The 21418-nt window shown below is 47.1% G+C and overlaps 2 protein-coding genes across 2 annotated transcripts in view; one reads left to right on the top strand and one right to left on the bottom strand.

The window, feature by feature from the left end:
- Positions 1-357: 357 nt before the first annotated feature.
- Positions 358-1397, bottom strand: LOC132652875 (uncharacterized). Its single transcript, XM_060378809.1, has 3 exons — positions 934-1397; positions 699-841; positions 358-558 (listed from the first exon to the last, which is right to left on the bottom strand). Exons 1-2 carry the CDS (start codon positions 1395-1397, stop codon positions 808-810), a joined length of 498 nt encoding a protein of 165 aa, XP_060234792.1. The 3' UTR covers positions 358-558; positions 699-807.
- The window catches only part of Usp46 (ubiquitin specific peptidase 46), a 67121-nt gene continuing 46979 nt past the window's right edge, over positions 1277-21418 (top strand). The window contains exon 1 of the mRNA XM_021645911.2: positions 1277-1494. Within this exon, the coding sequence (XP_021501586.1) occupies positions 1459-1494 (36 nt within the window). The 5' untranslated portion in view covers positions 1277-1458. The remainder of the gene's footprint in view (positions 1495-21418) is intronic.

The following is a 21418-nucleotide window of genomic DNA, read 5'->3' as shown; positions in this document are numbered from 1 at the left end:
CTTCATCTGTACCATCTGGGGATCACAAAGCTGGGTGGGATACCTGTTCTAAGCCTTATGGAGCTAACCTTGTCTATTAATTAATCCATAGTCACGGTAGAGTTGAAGGAATCATAAAGCATATCATAATTGACAGCAGTAAAAAAAAAAAAAAAAGAAAAGTTTAGGTAGAACGACTCATTGTTTGTGAGCACACTAAAAAATACAGTAGCCACGTGGCCCTCAAAGCAGCAGTGCTTGTCTATTTCCACCCCAGGTCCTAGGAGATTTAGCAACGGATGGCTCTCACGTGTTATGTGCATAACCCTACTTCCCTCCCCTAGTATGTTACTCTTGGCTCGATAAAGCTGTCTTCAATTATATTAATTTCTTTCCTAATTTAATTTGCCACAAAATACATTGGTTCAGGAATTTATCACGTCTCACATGCACAGCTTCCCTGTGGAAAGCATGGGACTGCAGGCTTGTCTGCACAGCCGTTTCCCTTGTTTGAGATGGATCCTTTTCGGTTCTCACGAACGTATTCTTCAATACGGGGTACACATTTGCACCTTGAGCCTGCAGAAACGTATAAAGACAGCGTCCGTTCTCACGAAACTGAGATCAGGAGCCCCGCGGACGGAGGGCTTGAAAGTTCTGTTCTGATCCTTCCTGGACAGCCTCTAGCTCCGCCCAGAACCTGGCCACTTCCTCTGTACCTGCTAATGTCACAAATATCCGGAGTGCATCTGCTCAGATCCGGAATTCTTTCCCTAGGCAGCTGGGTCGCTGCTGGCCAGGGCTTTCAGGCCACGCCCATGTCCTGCTCTACACTTTTCGGGTTCCGGCGGATACCATCTGCCTAGAACCCGGGAGAGAAACTTTAAAGTTGGACCACAGTCACCCCTTCTCCCCATACCCTCCACCAGCCAACCCCTAAAGCCCAAGGCTTGCTGGAGATCGATCGGCAGGAACCGAGAGAGGGAAATCGGAAACCGAGAGCCGTGTGGGTCCCTTGTCCGCGATCGGCCGGTGTCCAGTGCCCGGTGTGCTTCTGGGTCCGGCGGGAAGGCCGCATTGCTGGGTTCGCCCGGGGCTGGCTTCTCGGTGCACCGGGCACAGAGCGGGAGGCCGGGGGGGGGGGGGCGGCGGAGCAAGAACGGCTTCCCGCGGGGGTTGGCGGGGCGAGTCTGGGCGGGCGGCGGCGGCGGGAGCGTTGCAGAGACTCCGGTTCGGCGCCTCCCGGCTCCGGGCTCCTCCTCCCGCCGGCCGCGGCCCCGGCTGCGTAGCTCCGCCACTCCCCGCCCCGCGCCGCCGCCCCGCCCTCGCCGCCGCCCGGCCTCGCTCGCCCAACCCCGCTGACTGCAAGCCGGCCCCAGGCCGCCTCGCCGCCGCCCGGCCTCGCTGCGCGCCACCATGGACAGTCCCGTTTTCCCCTGGTAAAGATGGCGGTGCGCGATCGCTGCAACCTTTAGACTAATGACTGTCCGAAACATCGCCTCCATCTGTAATATGGTGAGTGGCCGCCGAGCCTCCGGGGGGTCGCGGCCGCGGCTGAGCCAGGCAAAGAAAGGGAACCCCGGGCTGGAGCTGCACGCGCGCCGCGGTCATGGGGGCCCTCGCGGCCAGAAGTTCCCGGCCCCGAGGCTGGGCCGGCGGACGGCGGTCCCCCGCCTCTGCCCCAGCCGGGGACCCGGAGCCGAACCGGGGGATCCCCAGGGCGGCCCCATGCCCCCGCCCTCGAGTTGTGGTGCGGGCGGTGGGTGGGAGTGAAGGGCGCGGGGTGGCGGCACACTGATGTCCCGAGGGAGGACCGTGAGGGTACGAGCCCGGAGGGGGAGGACTCAGATCTTCCTGGTGCAGTAAATAAGCCCTTGCTGGACTCCCCTGACCGTCCTCGTCGCCTTCTGGAGTTCAGGCTCGATTGTATTTAATATTCGCTTTGCAATAGCTGTGCTCTTACCGGGAGAAATTGGATAGACATAAAAGCTGTGTGTGTGTGGGAAAATCCAAGTGCAGAATCTCGTTAGAGAGGTGAACACGGTATGGGAAAGCATGGCAATTTGTTCTGGAGGCCTCAGTTTCCCCACCTGCAGCTTGTACGGCAGTAATGCTTACAGGCCCTGGGAGTTAGCCTGTTGTGGGTGTGAGGAAGTCCACAGGGGTCATCCTGCCCCGCCTCCTCTCCACTTAGCTTAGCTTGGGCACTGCCTGGCTTGTTACTATTCTGATGGGGTAGGAAGAGGGAGGGGGCGTGTTACTCAGCGGTCACTTTAATTTGGATTTCCCCCATTACATTCCTGTCCTGTTCCTGAGCACCCGTCTCCAGCCTTTGGGTCCTCTGGGTGTACTCAGATGGCACCCCCACTTGTGAGAGCCTTGGGAGGTCAGTTTGGGGTAAGGCATTACCTACTGTGTGGGGCTTGAGGGCTGTGTGCTCTGCCTACACTCTCTGGATCCTCTCCCACTCCAAGCCCCTTCAAACTGGAGTACTGCTGTTTTGTTTTTCTTTCTTTCTTTTTGGGGAATATACCTCCCACCGCCCCCAAGATGGATAGTAATACTAGCATCTAAAGGGAATCTGAGGAGGCCTGATTGAGAAGGCCTTAGGTAAGGTGATCTGGCGGCCCTTCCCCCATCACCCAGCTCTTTAAATCTTCTGTCCCACATTCTGTTGCAAGATCAACACATGGCACAGAGCATTAAGGAGCCATGTGTTAGCTCAGGTGGAGTTGAGGCCTGCTGGGGCTGGCTCCAGCTCTCAGCGCTGGCCGCTGAGGCCATGCCAGCCGAGGAAGTGTGGGAGTGATAGGTGCCTCCTTGGTGGTACAGGTCTCCTCAGATGATGGCAGTGGCTCCTGCAGCCTTGCCCTTTCCCCTTTCTGCCTGAAGACACAGGTTTCCTGCTTCTTCCTGTCCAGTGGCATTAATGTGGCCGGATGCCCTGAGAAGACAATGCCTGTCTTCTCAGTGTCTCTGCTGTGACCAAGTTCCTGGGGTGTGTGTGTGTGTGTGTGTGTGTGTATGTGTGTATGTGTGTGTGAAACCACAGTAGCTGCAATGTTGTTTATGCCGCCTGTGGGGGTGGCCTCGGGCCTACAGGCTCCTGAGGCTCAATGGCTGTTTGTGGTGGTGTTCTTGTCCAGTTTGTATTCAGTGACACCTCTCAGTATTGAAGCAGAGTGGAAACTCAAGAGCTAGCATGTCCCAAGGGAAGTCTGCCTCCGGCTTGTTCTTGCCCTTGCTGTATGTAGCTAGGACTTCTTGGCACACCTGGACAGAATGTCACAACCTGTTTTCAGTGAAACTCAGCCAGGGAGACGAGCTTCTGGGAGGATGTGTGCGGAATGGGCCAACACTGTGTCAATAGATTCAAGTACTTCTGGTGACCTAAAAGGGTACCAAGTTAAGGCTCATACACCCCCCTCCCCCCAAGAACGCAAACCTATTATCTTTCTGTTCAGACACTTGTCTTGGGCAGGCGGAGAAATGTTCGCATTCTCAAGTGAGACTCTAGGTCCAGTCCTGCTTATGTGTTCATTTGTGACTGTGTTTTCGAGGCAGAGTCTTGCTAGCCCAGGTAGACCTTAAGCACTAGGTGACAGATGTGTTCTGCTTCATCCGGCCTTTAAGTCCTGCTTTGGACAGGCGCACAGGGGCTTTGTGTTCTAGAGCGTGCTGCTCTTTTGCCTAGGCTTTTGTGTGTAAAAATGGGCTGATATTGGTGGCCTTGAGTGAATTCCTGGGTTCCGTACCTTCTTTCTCATTATGATGCTACCTTCAAGTACTTCAGGGGGCCACAGTGTTCTTCTACCTGGGTATGAACAACCCATAGGGTCATTTATGCCAAGCAGGCTGAATGATACTGTAGAGAAGCTGGGGTGGGAACTGGAAACCCCGCCCCTTATAAAAAGCTGCTCAGGTCACGTCCGCCCCTCCCATTCTCATTTCCCAGAGGAGAAGGCTGGTGATGAGGAGACTGCGGTCTCTGCACAGTGAGATAAAAGCTCACTGTACCGTGTAGAGTTCTGACGTGACCATGAACTGTTTCCAGGTAGGCCTCTTCTCAGTCTCACTTGCTATTGGGCTTTCTTTTGAGCCTTCCTGCTTTTCCCTTTTGGCCCCGCTGGTTTGAGGAGCTGTTGAGCAAGCTGGGATTGCTTGCTTGCCTGTTTATATTTATTTATTTGGTACCGAGTGCCACAAAACAGGTCCTTGTACAAGCTAGGCAAGGACTCTGCCACACAGCCACACACCCAGGCTGCTTCTTAGAAAAGTATGTATTCTGTCTCTTTTAAAGATACTATCTTCTTGAAGAAGAGAAACAGACCAAGATCCAGCTCTGAAAGGCCGACTCCTTTCCTCCATGGAGGGAGAGCCCAGCAGAGCCTAAATGAGCCTGGCAGAAAGTCCTTCTTGTGATGGAGCACTAAGCAGAATGTCTTCATATCTCCTTTCTTCCTCTTGCTCATCCCACTGAGGTTTCCTTGTCCTTTGAAAGTTTAGAGCCGGTTCCCATTTATTTCTTGTGGATGCCTCCCATGGAAATGCCTGATCTCAGGGCAAGTCAACCTGACCACATGGCCGTGTGTGGTTGGAGATAGTAAAGCTTGTTTGGCTGGTGTGTTGTAATTTTGAAAATGCTTCAGCTGCCACCAAGCACAAGGAAGTGTCCCCTGTTGATAATCCTCTGCCGCCCAGACCAATGGGTTTTCACTCCCTGTGTGTTTCACGGGCCTACCAATGGAGGATATCATTTGTGGCTAGGTTTTCTTTTGTTTCCTGTTTGAATTGAGGAATTTTCTAAATGAGAGAATATAAAAAAGGAACCAAATGTGACTTGTACTGGTGTCAACTGGCCTGAAGCAGCTCTTATTTCATTTGTTAATAGTGCTGTTAAGATGTGTTTTGGAGGAAATGACTGTAACAAGCAGTAGGGTTTTTTTTGGGGGGGGGTGGGGGCGGGGAGGGTGGGTATAGGACATGCAGTTCAGGGGTGCAGTGCTTAGCTTAGCCTGTGAGGCTTGGGTTTTGTCTCCAGCTGTGTGTGTGTGTGTGTGACAAATTTTGTGTGACAGAATGACGTCTGTCAAGGACCAGCAGTTTCAGTGCTGGCACATACTGTCTGCACACAGCCCGAAGGAGCTCAGCCAAACCCGAGCCTGTGGCCTGGTATTGGAATAGATGAATAAATTCAGTGCAGTGTGGTAGCCACACAGATGGGGGTGAGCAGAATCTTAGAAGGTTGTGGTCACACTGATGAGTGCTACCAGACAGACTCTTCTGTGATATTTTTTACTTTTCATGAGTGTGATCAAGGTCAGTGCCCATTGGAATTGGAGCTCTAGGACTGGCGTCCTTCCAGTATAGTGTTAACTTGTACATAGCCAGTACAGTGTTGGTGGCCTTGGGCAATCGTGCCTCTGGGCACCGTAGTTTTTTTCATCTTGTAAAACCGCTTAATATATCTTTTTGGTCACGAGACATTTCTTAGGGATTAGCATTTCTTAAAGTCTTTCTTCTCTTAACCGGCCAAGTCACTCTGGTTCCTATCTACCTTGTTTCAAACCTTGTTGAACTTAACAGATATTGGCGGTTTAATGTGGACCACTCTGTGATGTTTTCTGAGGCCCATTGGTGTGCCATATTTGGGTCCTTTTATGTAGATGAAGTTGCCTTCGGATGAAGAGAAAGCAAAACGAGTAAGCAAAGCGTTGGCAGCAAACCCGAGGATTTGACCTTACATGCATTTGAGTGTCTGTGTGCTGTGTGTGCGCCAGGTGCCCACAAAGGCCAAAAGAGGGTGCTAAATCCTGGAGAGGTACATGCCACTGTGAGCTGCCCTGTAGTGCTGGGAACTGAACCCAGGTCCTCTCTAAGGGCAGTCCCCAAACCGAGGGCTTTTGTAAGGATAGTTTAATCGTAATAAATCAGCTTACCTAAAGCAAGTGCTTTGAGAATAATCAGGACTTTATTTTATTACTACTACAAATAAAGCCAGTCTCACAATGTGCCTGAAGAAGAACTTTTTTGCCACGACTCATGAATTCTATTTACAAAGATTACTGGCAGCTGGATGTGGAGTTTACTGTATCAGCTGGCAAAGGTTATAGTTATGAATGAGGGTCCATTCTGATAGTTGTCAGGTGTTTAACAAACACAGCCTGAGGTGAGGTGGGTTAATGTTTAAAGGAAAAAAACAAAAAAGCACACAAAACAACAACAAAACAAAAAACCCCCAAAAATTCCTTTTCTGGCCTTCCAGGTCTAATATCCTAGAGCTTATTTTAGGTCAGACCCTGACAAGTCTGCAGAATTTTCTGTTTTCCCTGGCCTCCTGGGGGTAGATGAATTTGAACACCAATATTTAGCCAGAATTGAAGGTTGCGATACCTTTTCTGAGCTTGAAGCCCCATGTTCTACTTAGCTGTACACTAAGTCCTGTTTATTCATCTTCACTAGTGTGGGGTCTTCATGTGTTTGGGTTAAAATGGAAAGTAATTTTGAACTTCAATTGCCTTTGTAGTTAAGAGAACTTTCTCTAGTTAGATGTGGGTCTCCTGTCCACCAGTATCTGAGCCTGGTCTTTGTGGTTCCTTAAAAGTTTTCTTAGGGCATTAAGCTGGTTGGTATTATCAGAAAGACACCTCTTGCTGGTTTGAGCTCTGGTCACCCCAGGAAGACGGCCCAAAGCAAGCAGAGTTGTAAAAGGTGGTGTCTGGCTAGCTTGTGTAGTCTAAATACCTTTTTTTGCAAGTTGTTAACAGTCAGCCATCACTGATAGTGGTGCTATCAGTGCTTGTCAAGGGGTTTGAAAGGCCTTGTTATTTTGGGGGGAGAAATTGTCCCCAGATAAACCAGCACAAGCTTTCTTCACATAAATGGCCCCTGTATCATTTGCTGGTGCTATAAGCTTTTTGCACTGTTGCTGTTTTGGGATTACGGGTTAATTAAGGGACATTGTGAATCACAGGTTCACCAGGGTGATGAGTGTGATTATTTGCTGTGGATCCCTTGTCATTCATTGGTCCAGCCCCCTCCTGCTACTTTCGGAAATCACAAAGGAAGGAAGACAATGCAACCAGTCCCGATGAGACCTGATAGGCTAGACTCAAAACAGAAGGGGAGGAAGACCTCCTCTATCAGTGGACTAGGGGAGGAGCATAGGGGGAGAAGAGTGAGGGAAGGTGGGATTGGGAGGAAATGAGGGGGGCTACAGTGGGAATACAAAGTGAATAAATTGTAATAAGTGATAATAATAAAAAAGCAAATATTAAAAGACATTTAATAATTAAACGTATGTATTCTTCTTTAATAATGGTAACGTTTTTTAACCTGTCAAATTAAAAAAAAAATAAATCACAAACAGTAAATAAACTCAGTCCTGGGATTCCTTCTTAGGGTGGAGGTGAACTGTAGGCATCCAGAAAGGTATGTGGAATAATAGAGCCAGCAGCCAGCACTCCCCACCCAAGGAAGAAATGAACACTGACACACACAGTTAAAACCTCCCGTGAGCGGCTCTACTCACCCCTCCACTCCCCAGACACAGTGGGCATTATTCCAAATTTGGCATTTATCATGTGTTTCATACTTGTGCTAGATAAGTGTACACCAACAAACAAGATACAGTACCGATTCTTCTGTTTTAAACACACTCTGTAAATCTGAGCTCACATCAGTTCTCTACTATTAATTAAATAATCATGGGTTTTACTCATGAAGGTGCTCATAATTCTAGTTTGTTTTGTCTGCTATATAATATTCCCTCAAATGAATGTGCTACCATATAGTCAATTTATTAACAATCACATGGGCTTACGGTTTATTTATTTTTTGTCAGTGTATTTCAGTGTTATAAACATTTTTAAAGTTGTCTTCCTGTGTAAATGTTTATAGTTTCTCTGTGGTAAATGTCCAGAAGGGGATTGTTATGTGAAAGGAAGCGGGCGTCCTCCACTGTAACATATTGCCAGGTTGCTCTCTGAAGCAGTTGTACCAATTTGCATTCTAACCCGCATTGTTGGGGGAGGGAGCCTAGTGGCTCCATACACTTGCTGACACTTGATATTGTTAGATGTGGCATTTTGCCAATCTGATGGGTGTGAAATTGCATCTCTGTGGTTTAAACTTGCAGTTTATTCTTTACTAGCGAGGTTGAACATCTCGTGTGTATATCACGCTGCACTGTTTCTAACTCAGCATCAGTGTTGGTTTTGTCTGAACACGGGGCATGGGATGAGGGAGAGGAAAGTGAGGGAGGGAACGTGGGGAGACAGCAAAAGATACGGCGGAAGGAATGATGCCAACATGTTCTCCGGGGTGGGGCTCTGGCAGCATGGAAGTGATGGACACCAGTAGAGGTGCTCCGAGTGTGGCAGGTACTTTCCGGATCTGTTTTGGTGCTAGCTGGGCTCATTTCAAGCCCATGCTTTGTTTGAATGAAGTCAGCTTCGGTGAAAATCATGTCAGGCCTCCTCTGGCACGCACAGCTGGAAGGCCGGACTTGGGAAGTTTTCCTGTTGACCCAGTTGCTGTTTGAAGATCTTTTCAGAAACTGGTCTTATTCTAAAAGTGCATTTCTTTGTCCTTTGGGTTCGGTTTTGTGCGCAGGAAGCCAGTGCTCGTCAGGCTTGGCTTGAATGTACCTGGTGCAAGTGCAGTGTTCAATATCAGAAAACATTGCCTTCACCAGCCCTACATGAGTGGCACCTCACTGAGCACAACAGGTGCCAAAATGCCTTATAATTTGGTGGCTCTTTGTGTACCAAAGAAAGGAGAACACCTGTGTGTTCTCTTATTAAGAATCCAGACTCGGGGAATCTGCCCCTGAGAGATTCTGAGTAAGCAGCTCTCAAGTGGGGCCCTGGAACCTGCATTTTCAAATGCCTACTCCTTACCTCCATTCCCCCACACACTTTGAGGTCCACGATTTGGGAAATGCCGAGTTCCTGGGTAATAGCCCCAAGCTCTCAAAAATACTGTTTAGAGAAATTGCCTGCCATGTGAGAGGTTTTTAAAAATCAATGTTAAAATGATTTAAGGTAGTGATTTAACTTCAAAAGCCAGAGATTGTCGCCATTCTTTAGTTGTATTTCTTGTCATTAGACAACTAGGTTTTTATTCCCTTCTTCTCTCACAGAGATTCAGAGTGTTTGCCGGGCATCCCCTGTGGGCCTTTCAAAGAAGCTTTAAAAAATAAATCATAAACTATCATCACAAATATTAAAAAATGTAATATATGTCATATACCTAAATATCTACTTTTCAGAATTCATAGATATCAAAATGGAGCCATATTTAGTTAAGCTGTTTTGTTTTCTTTTTCTTCTTCTTTTTTTAAGACACAATGCCTAGAAGCCAACACTCACTACCCTTCCTCTTTTCTTTATCTCTGCTCCTAGAACAGACCATTTCTGGAGTTGAGGTGGCATTCACACTCATGCCTTTTGTCTGTCTGTCTGTGGTTGTGTGTGTCAGACCGTCCAAGTCTTTGCAACTCTGACTCGGGAATACAGTTCAGTCATTCCAATTGCTCTGTGACAGTGCTCTTGGCTATGGTCCTGTTTTTTTCATTGTCTTCTTCAGGGGCAGGTTCCATAGCTTCTAAAACACCCTGTTCTGAAAATAGGGCTGCAGCGGATGTCCCTGTACTCTCTTTGTATGGGTGTCTTCATTTCTGTGTCCTAGGGTCCGGCAGATGTACGGATATGCCGCCTGGGGCTTTTTGAGGCTCTATGTTTTGGAAACAGGTCTAGTGTGTCTCTTGAGGGTTCACATGTTGGAAGCTTTGGTTCCCCAGTAGGATGGTGGGACCTTTAAGGGGTGGAGCCTAGTGGGAGATGTTAGGTCATCACAGCGCATGGCCTAGGAAGGGACTAACTGGTGGTGTATTTCTGGGATTCTTCTGAGCTCTTGCCTGCGAGAGGGTCCTTGAGGGAGCAAGCCTGGCCCTTCTCTGGGCTCTGTGGCTTCCTGCCTCACAGTATGATGGCTCCCAGCCACATGTGCTCCTGTCTTTGTGAGCCATGCACAGGAGGCTTTTGCCAGAGCTCCTGCCATATGCTGTTTTGACTTTCAGCCTCTAACACTGTTAGCTTGGGGCCAGAGAGATGGCTCAGCAGGTGAAGGTGTTTGCTGCCAAGCTTGATGACTTGAGTTGGATTCCTGGGACTCATATGGTGGAGGGAGAAAACCAATCCCACAAATTGTCCTCTGATTCCACAGGCTTCCTTGAGCTCCTATACACATGCATGTTCGTGTGTGCACATACACAATGTATAATATAATATACAAATTTGTTACACATATATAAAATAATTTTGGGGGGTTTATTATATTTATTTATTAATTACAATTTGTTCACTTTGTATCCCACCTGTAGGCCCCTCCATCTCCTCCCAGTCCCGCCCTCCCTCTTCTTCCCCTATGCCTCTTCCCCAGTCTACTGATAAGTGAGGTCTTCCTCCTCTCTTATCTGACCCTAGCCTATCAGGTCTCATCAGGACTGGCTGCATCCTTCTCCTCTGTGGCCTGGCAAGGCTGCACCCCACAGGAGGAGGTGATCAAAGAGCCAGCCACTGAGTTCATGTCAGAGACAGTCCCTGTTCCCCTTACTAAGGAACCTACTTGGAGACTGAGCAGGGGGTCAGGTTCTCTCCATGCATGGTCCTTGATTGGCATATCGGTCTCTGCAGGCCCCCCTGGGCCCAGGTTATAAAATACATTTTTAAAAGTATAAGCTAAATGAGTCTTTCTGCCTTCCTTCCTCTCTCCCTCCCCCCTTTTTCTTTTTCTTTCTTCCTTCCTTTTTTTCTTCCTTTCTTTCATTTTTTCTTTCTCTCTGTTTTTCAAGGCAGGCTTTCTCTTTGTAGCCTTAGCTGTTCCAGAACATGCTTTATAGACCAGGAAGGCCTCAAACCTAGAGATCCACCTGCCTCTGTCTCCCAAGTGCTGGGATTAAGGGTGTGCACCACATTGCCTGGCTCTCTTTTCTTTATGAGATATGTAGCCTTGGGGTATTTTGTTATAGTAGTAGAAAATGGAGTCAATACAGTAACTGTTGACAGTATTCTTCAAAGTGGTTCTGTCAGTGGGAATTTGATACTCAGCTGATAAAGGGCCTTGCACTCAGAGTTTTTTTTACTGCATATAGTATATGTAATCCGGATTGTTCATGTATGTGTTGTTTAAGTGTCAAGGCTAGTGCTGATGAGCTACTGAGGTGGTTAAACCACCATAGTTTACAAGATGAAAATGTTATTTTTTTTTTGAGGAATTTGTGTGCATATGTGAAGAACGTCTTTCAGGTCTTGATTCTCTCCTGGTGTGGGAACTGGGCAATCAAACTCATGTTGTCATCTTGGGCAGCAAGCACTTTACGCACCAAGCCATCTCACTGGTCCTAAATTGTGAGTTTGCTAGCCCACCGGGGCCGAAGCTAGGCTTGTCTTTTCATGACTTTTTATCTGTCAGCGTGGTGCCTAGCACATTTGGGTGAGAGGTGTTCAAGAAATATTTCTTGATGAACGAATAAAGAGATCTAGCTTGGTAGAATGAAAAGACTACCTTGTAGCCAGGTGTAGTGGTGCACACTTGTAATCCTAGCACTTGGGAGGTGGAGAATAGAAGATCAAGGTTTCAGAGTTCAAAGCCAACTTGGCTTAAACAACCCTAAGCCCCAAAACTTTTTCATAAATCAGTGTTTGCTTGTTTTACAAGCAAAGAGCTTGTAAAAATGTTGATTCTGATTGGCAGGTCTGGAGTGAAATTTTGCCCATGTGACCCCCTTTCTCGGGAAGCAGGTGCTTTTGTTGGGATCCCCTTTTGGAGCAGCAAGGTCTCAGGAGGGAAGCAGAAGGGTGGCGGTCCAGCGGGTAGTGGTAAAGTGAGGGTTTGGTATCGGAATATCCTGCTTGGAAAATCTCAGAGCACGTTTCCTCATCCCTTTCAACAAAAGCAAACAGCCAAGTCCCTTCCTCTCCGCTGCTTTCTTGGGCATCAAAGAAAACTCCCCTGTGGAGGCACTTGGCAAGCTGTGCTGGCCTTGTACAAGTTGCTTTTTATAATTATCTCCCTCTGATAGTGAGTTAATATTTCCTTCAGTTGCTGAAAGCATAAAGCTTTTTTGTTTGTTTGTTTGTTTGTTTGTTTGCTTTTTCAAGACAGGGTTTCTCTGTGTAGCCCTGGCTGTCCTAGAACTCTAGACTAGATTGGCCTCTAAACTCAGATCCAACTGCCTCTGCTTCCCCAGTGCTGGGGTCAAAGGTGTGCACCCTGTGCCTCACTAAGCACAAAGCTCTTAATTTCTCAAGGCCTAAGCGACCTCTGCTTTCCCTTTGTCTTGCCTCTTGTGGCTAATGGGGCGCTTCGTCTGGCTTTGGGAGTAGTGACTCGGGAGGTGCATGGGCCAAGTCTACCCCTTGTTGAGATTTTACGGGTGCAACACCGTCATCACGTCTGTAAGACCCTATCTAGCCGCAGGTGTCCTGGTCAGTGACAGTGGCAGCTGACATGCCGACATGCCAGTGTGGATAGTGGGAATTTCATGAGGCCTCACCGCTAGAGGAAGTGCTACAGACAATCAATGGCTGCTGGAAGAGGGAGTCAGTCGTGGCTTCCTCAAAGGTCCCTTCCCACGCAGTTAGCCCCAATCACATGTACGTAAGGGCAACACTAAATGGACTTAGTAGGTTTTGCGTGTGTGCGTGTGTTTTTTTGTGAATGTATATGTGTGCAACAATAATTATAGATGAGGAAAAGGTCATGAACTTGAGAGTAAGTGGAGGGGACACAGAGGAGAGGGAAGTAGAAATTATGTAAGTACAGCCCTCATGTATGAAATTCTCAAAAATAAAAAAATGAATTCACTCCTCGCCTTCATTCTAGAGAGGAAAGGGGCTCTGTCTCACTGCTTCTGTGTTACCAGGCAGCGAGAGAGAAGCCCACCGCTCTCTCCTAACCAGCTTTGCCTTGGAACAGGAGACTGCAATTTATTCTCCAAGTTGGACTTCTGAAAGTGAAAGTGGCGCTGAAGATGACTGTGTGGCCTCGGTCACTCCATGGTGCCTGGAACCTCAGCGATGCAGGGAGGCACCCTGAGAGTGAGTGCCATTTAAATGCCAGGCTTCAGGGCACTTTGATAAGTGGCGGGAACTCTGGCTCATTGGTCTGAGGGAAGGCATATGGTGTGGGGGAAAAATTAAGTTCAGTGACATTCAGGAACATTTGTGTGTGTATAATGGGGTAAGGGACCTTCTCAAATCTTCTTCCTCTAGAAAAAAAATGACGGAGTAGGTCCAATTCCTTAGGTCAGTGGCTCTTTTTATTTTAATTTTTTCTCTTATGTGAATGGGTGCTTTGACTGCATGGATGTCTGTGTATCACTTGTGGCCTGTGGAGCTCAGAACAGGGCTTCAGGTCCCCTGGGAGTGGGGTTACTGGAGTTGGTTGTCAGCTGCCCTGTGGGTTTGGGGAACCAAACCCGGTCCTCTATAAGAGCAGCCAGTGCTCTTAACCACAGATCCATCTCTCAGCCCTGGTCAGCATCTCTTAATGCTGATTTTCACCCAAACTTTTCTAATAGTTTCCTTTCACGTAGATTTCATTTTGAATCTCAAGAGTGCATCCTGAGGGTAGCTAGCCTGCGACTAAGGTCTGCTTTGAGTTTCTCCGTGTTGGTGGTTGGGTCTAAGAGCTCAGTGTTCCCGACTCTCGCTGACCGCCCCCTCATCCCTATCACACGGGTGAGGAATGAATTTACCTCCCTGATCTGTTGTCGAGCTCAGGTGGCATCAGTTATGCCCACGGCTTCACATGGTACCCGTGCGTTTTGAGACTGTGCGCTTGAGTGTCCTTCCTCTGTCGATTAGCAGAGGAGCCCAGGTGATACAGATGGAGCGCAGATGATGGAGCCTTGAGCTCAGCGTCCCAGATCCCAGGATTCAGTCTCTTTCTAGCTCAGCAGTGTCAGGCAGACCTCCGAGACCCATCTGTGCCTACACAGTAAGCACCTTTGGTGCAAAGGCGAGCTTGTTGGAGCCTAGTATTGGCTTTGGTCAAGGAAGGCAAAAGGAGGGAGAGGCTTCAGGCTGAAATGTCGTAGGATGCCCAGGCTGGTAGCTTGCAACCAAGTTTTGGAAGCATCAGTTAGGATGCATTGTTTTTTTTGTGTGTGTTTTTTCTTTTTTTCCATCTCCTGATAATGAGGGCATATGGTCTATTAAAAGATATTTAGTCATCTGATGAGTGTTTGCCACTTCTTTGAGTTCTTTGGTGTGCACAATTATGTGTTCCTAACTGGGAAAATAATGCAGTACTAAGGTTTTTTTTTGTTTTGTTTTGTTTTGTTTTTTTTTTTTTTTTTGCTTTGAGTTCCTTTAAGTTTGTTTATTTTGCTCTGTTTTTTTTTTTTTTAATTATTGTTTTCAAGACAGAGTTTCCCTGTGTAGCCCTGGCTGTCCTGGAACTGGCTGTGTAGACCAGGCTGGCCTGGAACTCAGAGATCCACCAGCCTCTGTCTCAAAAGGGCTGGGATTAAAAGCGTGCGCCACCAGGCCGAACAGCTAGCAGCTTCCTACTCTTTCTTTCGTTTTTGCCGACAAAACTGTAAGGACCAACATGTTCCTGTCTCATGTTTTCAGTGGGGGAGCACATCTGTGAACTGACTTCTTAGACATGGTTTTGCAGTGGTAACTCGGAGCACATTTTGCCAAACTGCCTTCCACTGGCCACGTGTGCAGCTTGGGTTGCTGATAGCCTGTCCCAGCAAGTGTCACACAGAAACCCTTTGGGCTCGGCCAGTTAGGGCTAATGGTGTCTTGGTGTGTTCTCTAGTTTGCATCTCTCTTACTAGAAGTGTGCCCAAGGAGCTCTTCACACATGTACGGCAACTCAATCTCATTTCAGCGGTTTGCTTTTGGCAATTATTTTCAAAGTCTGTAGGGAAGCACGTGCTTCGTTTTTATTTTCAGTTTGCCTCAGACCCATTTTTTTTTTTTTTTTGTGAAAATACAAAAATAAAAAAGGATCACTAGCAAAATGGAATAAAAACCCAAAGATAGGTAAAACAGAAGCCTCAATTTTTTTATGACTCAGCCTGACGGGTACAAAATTGCCGCAGCCGCTTGCTGTGGATATGTGTTTGCATTTTCTGAGCTTGAGGGGGTTTGGGGCTGGTGCTAGTGCTTTCTAGTATCACAGTACTGCTCTCTCCTCCCTCCCTTCCTCCTCCCGCCACCATGCTCTTTGGCACGAGGGGGACAGTGCAGAGTTTTCTACTTCTGCTCTCGCTATCCGTACACAGCCAATGTTCTCCTCACATCAAACATCTCCAATGGGCCAAACTCCTTTGGAAAGATGTGCTTCCTGGAGGTGACGAGGCAGCTAATACTCAGGCGTGCTCAGTCTGTTCTCGCCATGCTGGGAGGAAGGACTCCTGGCTTCTGGTTTTGCCTGGCTCATGGTTTCCACTCCAGACCTTGAGTACAGAGACAGGGGTGGCAGGCCGGGGAAGAGGGAGGAGGAAATGACCGTGTAGGAAAACTTTGCAGAGAGCTGGCTGGGGCCTTGCCAGGATCCTACTCCCACCACTACCTCTTTGGAAAGAGATAAGAGAACAGATGAGCCAAACCAGAGCCAAACGGACATCATCCCTGAGGATGGTTCTTTTGGCGTTGGGTTGGGAGTGAAGTTCTTGTCTTCAGTTCACTGAGGTCAGTGGCTGGGTGGCTGTTTTGCCCTTCTTCATCCTCAGCTGGAAAACAGATGTGGACTGCCATTTCTCTTATGCTCTTGAATTTAAATTAACTTCTGTGTGAGGACTTCGTTGAGCTGCTTTTGACTGTGTTTTACTTGCCAGAACCCTTAGTTCCTTCATGAGGTGACTTGGTGCCACTGTGTAGCCACATGTCCCCAGGGAGCACTTGCTTCCTCCAGGTAGAGGCTGGGCTTCCATCTAACAATTGCTATGTGAGATCTTGTTAGGTTTCAGAATTCCACTACTCCGTCTGGGATCACATCCATGACAGGAACTCATGCTGTCATGTGCTTGTCCTGCTCCGCCTTCCTGCTGGTGGCTGGCTTCCCTGTTGATGCTCAGAGAAGTGCCGAGAAATGGTTTTCTAACCGGAGCGGGGATTGTAGCGTTCAGTTTGGCCACCATTGGCCTCTGCCTCAGCTGAGGCCTGATCTTGGCAAGTCTCTTCAGCTCCGTCACCCACACCTCTCCTTTGCCTGTGAGGTGGGGGTGAGCATGCCCATTGGTGACTTATTGGCTGGGAGAGTTGGGTTCAATGTTGCTTAGTGGCACAGAGGCTCTGTGGCGATGTTTGCTAGCTCATAACCGGGACGGCCATTCATAACACTCAGGGATGTGCCCAGTCAGCAGCCAGGAAATACTCCTGGCTATCTGCCTGCCCCCTCCACTCAGTCCTAAGGAATTACTGACAACGTGAATGAAGCCTTCTCTGGCCTGACTCGTAGTCAGCAGCTGCTTCTGGAGACAGATGCTGCGGTTTTGGGTCCCTGGCCGTGCCCTTGCTGGCTCAGTGGGCTGGGCAGCTTCCCCCCGGTTTCCATGTGCAGGATGGGAGGACACTGCTTGGGTTTGCGGGTGAGAGTACATGAGCATGCGGATGTGCAGTTCTTGGAATACGGCGTGTGTACCATTCACTACCCTTCCTTATTTTCCCAGGTTTGTTCAGTGAGCAGATCTGTCAAGTTCTTCCTACGGAAAACACTGCCAGGTGTTGGCATACAAACAGACCTAATTACTTCCCGAGGAGACTCTGGATGATTGATAGGTCTCGTGTAGAGGGCTAGATAGTAAATTGTTTAGATTCTCTGGGCCATACTATCTCCGCAACAACTCCATGATCCCACTGTTCTCTCGGCAATGTGGTTGTAAGGACTACCTGGATGGTCACAGCTGCGTCCCAGTTAAGCTTTATAAAGACAGCTGTTAGCTCAGAGTAGGTCTGTGAGCTGTAATTTGCTCACAGGCATCCAGCAGGACAGCGTGTCCACTAAGAAGTTACAAATTGGAATAAGTGCTGAAAGAAAGCAGATACGGAAATATCTGTGAGAAGAAAGGGTCAAGAAATAAGTAGCACTGAAGCCACACGATGAGGTAGAGACAGCTGGAGAGGGAGAGTATGCCAGACAGGGTACAGCCCTGAGGGAGGGAAACATAGCAGAGATAGTCCCCTCCCTGTCCTCTAACCCCCAAGGGTCTCTTAATCTGCTTTTATCTCTCTTGAAGGCGTGGTAGATGCTCTTTAGCTTGCATTGGATAAACATACATTTTTGCTCTATGTAATCCCACTCCAGTTTTCTCTTCCCTTTTCCTTCTCCCCCCATAGCCCTGTTACAGAGAGCTGAACTATGTGCTAGACTAAGGCATTGTTGTTCTGCTACTCCTGGTAGTTACAGCCCCTTTCCGGTGTCCCCTGCTCTGGTAGACTGTAGGATCTAGGCAGGATGTTAACAGTTGGAGGGGCAAAATAGCAACTTATTTTAGTATTTAGTGTTAATTTGGATTAACCCCCCCTTTTTTTTGCCTTTTGAAATTTAATGTAATTTTATTACTTGGGTAAAGGCTTGCAACAGTGGCAGAAAAGCCTTTTTTCCTTGACAACACCTAATGTCCTGTTTCTGCGAGTCCCAGTGGTTTATTTCCTTCAAGCAGGTTGTGTGTCTTGTAAAGGGTTTGGTTGTTTGGTTGTTTGAATGTTGTTTTACTCGAGTGTGTGGCCACATGCTAGCATATATGTCTGTACCATGTTTGTGCAGGGAAGCCAGAATGAGGAGTTGGATCCCTGGGACTGGAGTTATAAATGGTTGTGAGCCTCCCTGCGGGTGCTGGGAATTAAACCCTGGTCCTCCGAAAGAGCAGCCAGTGCTCTCAAGCGCTAAGCCATCTTTCCAGCCCCCAATGAGGATTTTGTGTAAGAGGACTGGGACTTTTTCTATTTCAGGGGAGGTCTCTGACATAGGGATGCTCCTGGATCACACCAGTGTCTAGCCTAATGGATGATTTCAGCTTCCGTGAGAGGATCAACAAATATGGTGGACAGTGGGTGACGTAGACCCCCAACATTATCCTCTTACTTCCACACGCTGTCACATACCCACATGCACGTGTATGTGCACACACATACATATACACTCGCACGCACACACACACACACACACACACACACACACACACGATAGGAAGAATAATTACTGTAAGTATTAAAATGAGTAAAGTATGCAGGAAGCGCTCAGAGAAGTGACTGCACAGCTAATGTTCTTTCCCGCTCACCTGCTGTCATTATTGAACACCTAAGGCTCCAGGTTCCTTATTCCTCCTGAGCCTTCCTGGGGGCTCTCGACTCATTCAGCCCACACACTGGGCTGCATCCTGTCACTGGGCCATGGGATGACCTTTGCCACCAGAAGTCCAGGAATACAGACCTTTTTGAATATTCCATTGTTCTGCGGATATGAAGTTGGTAGAGTAGCTTTTTGAACGTAAAACTAGAGTTTTACCAGCAACATTCCCCACCTGTGTCATCTGCTTTAATCCACTCTGTATTCAATGCCTTCTTCTGTTGTATTTAGAAACACTCTTTGGCCCTCCCTAGGTCCCCTTTCTACTTTGTACAAAATTGAAAGAGTTGACATGACCTGGGCTGCAGCTAAATGAACTGTCTTGGGGAGATCTAGGGCAAGGGCATTTGTTTCTCTGACATTGGGTCAGTACACCTGTGGTGTGGTCTAGCGCACTTCTAAGGATGCCTCCTGGCCTCAGTATTTTTGTTTTTGGGTCTCACATATTGCAGCAATGTTCTAACTATTTCTTATAGACCTTGACCTAATCATGATGTTGTTCTAATTATTTCTTTCTGTCAGGCAACCATGTTCTCCTGGAGGAATTCTAACTATTTTCCTTATAAGTTGCTTTTAAAAAAAATGTTTTAAAAAGAAATTCCTTTCGGTGCCATTCTATGCATTCACGATTCATCTTTTAAGAGTTGTTTGTTGTGAGCATTGGAAGCACCCTTGGTAGTCTCCAGAGGTGCTTTGAAAAGTTAACATTGCTGTCTTGTTGGAACTAGTCCCAGCTCAGATTCTATTTTTAATAATATCTGTATTGTTTTTCAAAAGGTTCCCACTTTCTTTCACTGACTGATGGAAGAACTTTTGTTTCCTATGCTTCCGGATCCTGGGATTGTCCCTCAAGGATTGGTTCTTTGTTTAGCATCTGGTCATAACAGCATTTATATTTTGAGGGCCTCCAATGGCCTTTTGTGCTGTTATGCTGGGTGCTCGCAGTTGGAGGGCAGGCTTTGTGTATATAGTGATTTCACTATTGAGACAGTATTGATAACCTTCACTATTTGCCTTACCTCTCTGTTGTCCTTTGGATAGGCAGGCTGGACATCAGCACCAGGGCCTCTGAGCTCCAAAGGAAGGTGAAGGAACAGAACTCGAAGACAGATAAATACGGGGAAGAAAAAGCAGGCAGCCGTGTTGGGTGTGCAGGCCTTAGCTCACTGGCACAGACGATTAGCTTACTAAACTTTTATTAAACATAGTAAATGTGAACTCCAAAATAATATATCTTGAGAGTAAAAAGTTCAGAGTTACAAGGATAAAAAGAAAAGCCCTTGAAGCTGGAGAGATGGCTCAGTGTTCAAGAGTACTTGTTACTCTTGCAGAGGACCCAGGTTTGGTTTCCAGCACCTGCCTGGTGGTGTACGGCCGTCTGTAACTTCCGTTCTAGGGGATCTGATGCCCTCTTCTGACCCTTGTGGGCACACAAGTAGTCCACATACATCCATGCAGGTAAGATGCATACGTGTAAAATAAGTAAGTCTTTATGAAAAGAAAAGCTCTCCTTGACCTTCTCAGCCCTCAGTGCTACTCTGTGGCACTGTCACTGATACAGTCTTGAGTGTGAGCCAGGTGCAGTGCTGTGCACTCGCAACCCCAGCTGCTCTGAAGGCCGAGGCAGGAAGATGTCTTGAGCCCAGGAATTGAGCTTCAGTCACCCTGGGCAACCTAAGAAGAGCCTGTCTCAAAACCAAAACCAAAGAGCAAACAAGGAAAACTCACAAACAAAATTAAAACAAATCCTCAAGCCAGAAGCAAGTGTTCTGAAAGTCTTCACTGAAACGCAGGTGTTTAATACAGCAGTTTGGTTGGCTTTGTTCATCTTCTTCCTCCCCTATAGAAGAATGTGGAGCACACAGCAAGCATAGACAGGGGCAGTTGTGTGTTGATTGAACAAATGACATTTCCCAGGTTGTCCTAAGTACACTGTCAATATACTGTGTTTTACTTATCATTTGTCTTGTTCAGTTTTACGTAGAAGTACCTCAAAAGAAACCTTACTTTAAAAATTACCTACAGAGAAGGAGTGAGATATAGTTTAGTTGGTAAAGCATTTGCCTTGCAGGCAACTGGTCATGAGTGTTCAGTCCTGGTACCACAAAAATAAAAATACTGACATGGTAGTCTATACCATTACTATAAATATTTAATCAGCTTGAGGTACTTCTAATTTTTTTTCTGTTACAACCCTTGCTGCAAAGACTATCTGAGACATTGCCTGCTGATTGTCAATATCTACTTTCTATCTCTAGTGTAAGAGAAATCCTTAACTGGCCTCAAATACTTGGGTAATGACCACCTTTGCCAGGCTCCCTTGCAGCTATGTGGCTCCATGACTTAGGTTTTTGGCCAGAGAGTTCTTAAACAAAAGTATCCTTTGTAGTTCTTAAGAGCCTTCTTGTAAGGGGAGCCATTCATCCATTTCCCCACTTTGCTGTGACAGAGATTATTTGGTGGCAGGAGATAAAATAGTCCTCTTGGTTCCAGAGCTGCAAACTAACTCTTGCTTACAACAAGGTGACAAGATATAAGGACTCTATGTCCACAGCACTGCAGAGCTGTTGCACCAGACCTGCACTACACCTTCTTAAACATTTGCACAAAAGAGACAAATGAATTTCCATTTTGTGAAGTCACACATGTGATTTGGGTCTTTGTTACACTCTCTGTATTCACCTGCATGGATATATGTATGTAATAAAGTAGAATTGCCGCATTGAAGGACATGGTCATTTAAATTCTTGATTGATACCACCTAATTAACCTTTGCCTACTCATTATCATTCCTATCATGTCAGTCGCCATCATGTCTGTCACCGTGTCATGGATACATTTACATTTAATGAATATAACCCCCAAATCTATTGAAGAGGTATAAAGATTCATGTTACCAAAGAAAAATGCTAGAATGTAAAAGTAAGAATTTAGTTGCAAATGTCAGTATCTGTTACATTCTGTCTCCATGGAAACCAATTCCTGTGTGTCTATAAAGGGAATGGGAGAATGAGGAAGTGATGGAGGATACCACTCATGCTTCATTGAACCAAACCGTTCATTGGGA

This window comes from Meriones unguiculatus, chromosome 3 (genome assembly GCF_030254825.1).
Source record: "Meriones unguiculatus strain TT.TT164.6M chromosome 3, Bangor_MerUng_6.1, whole genome shotgun sequence".
Classification (NCBI taxonomy): domain Eukaryota; kingdom Metazoa; phylum Chordata; class Mammalia; order Rodentia; family Muridae; genus Meriones; species Meriones unguiculatus.
This window is presented reverse-complemented; position numbering and strand designations above follow the sequence as displayed.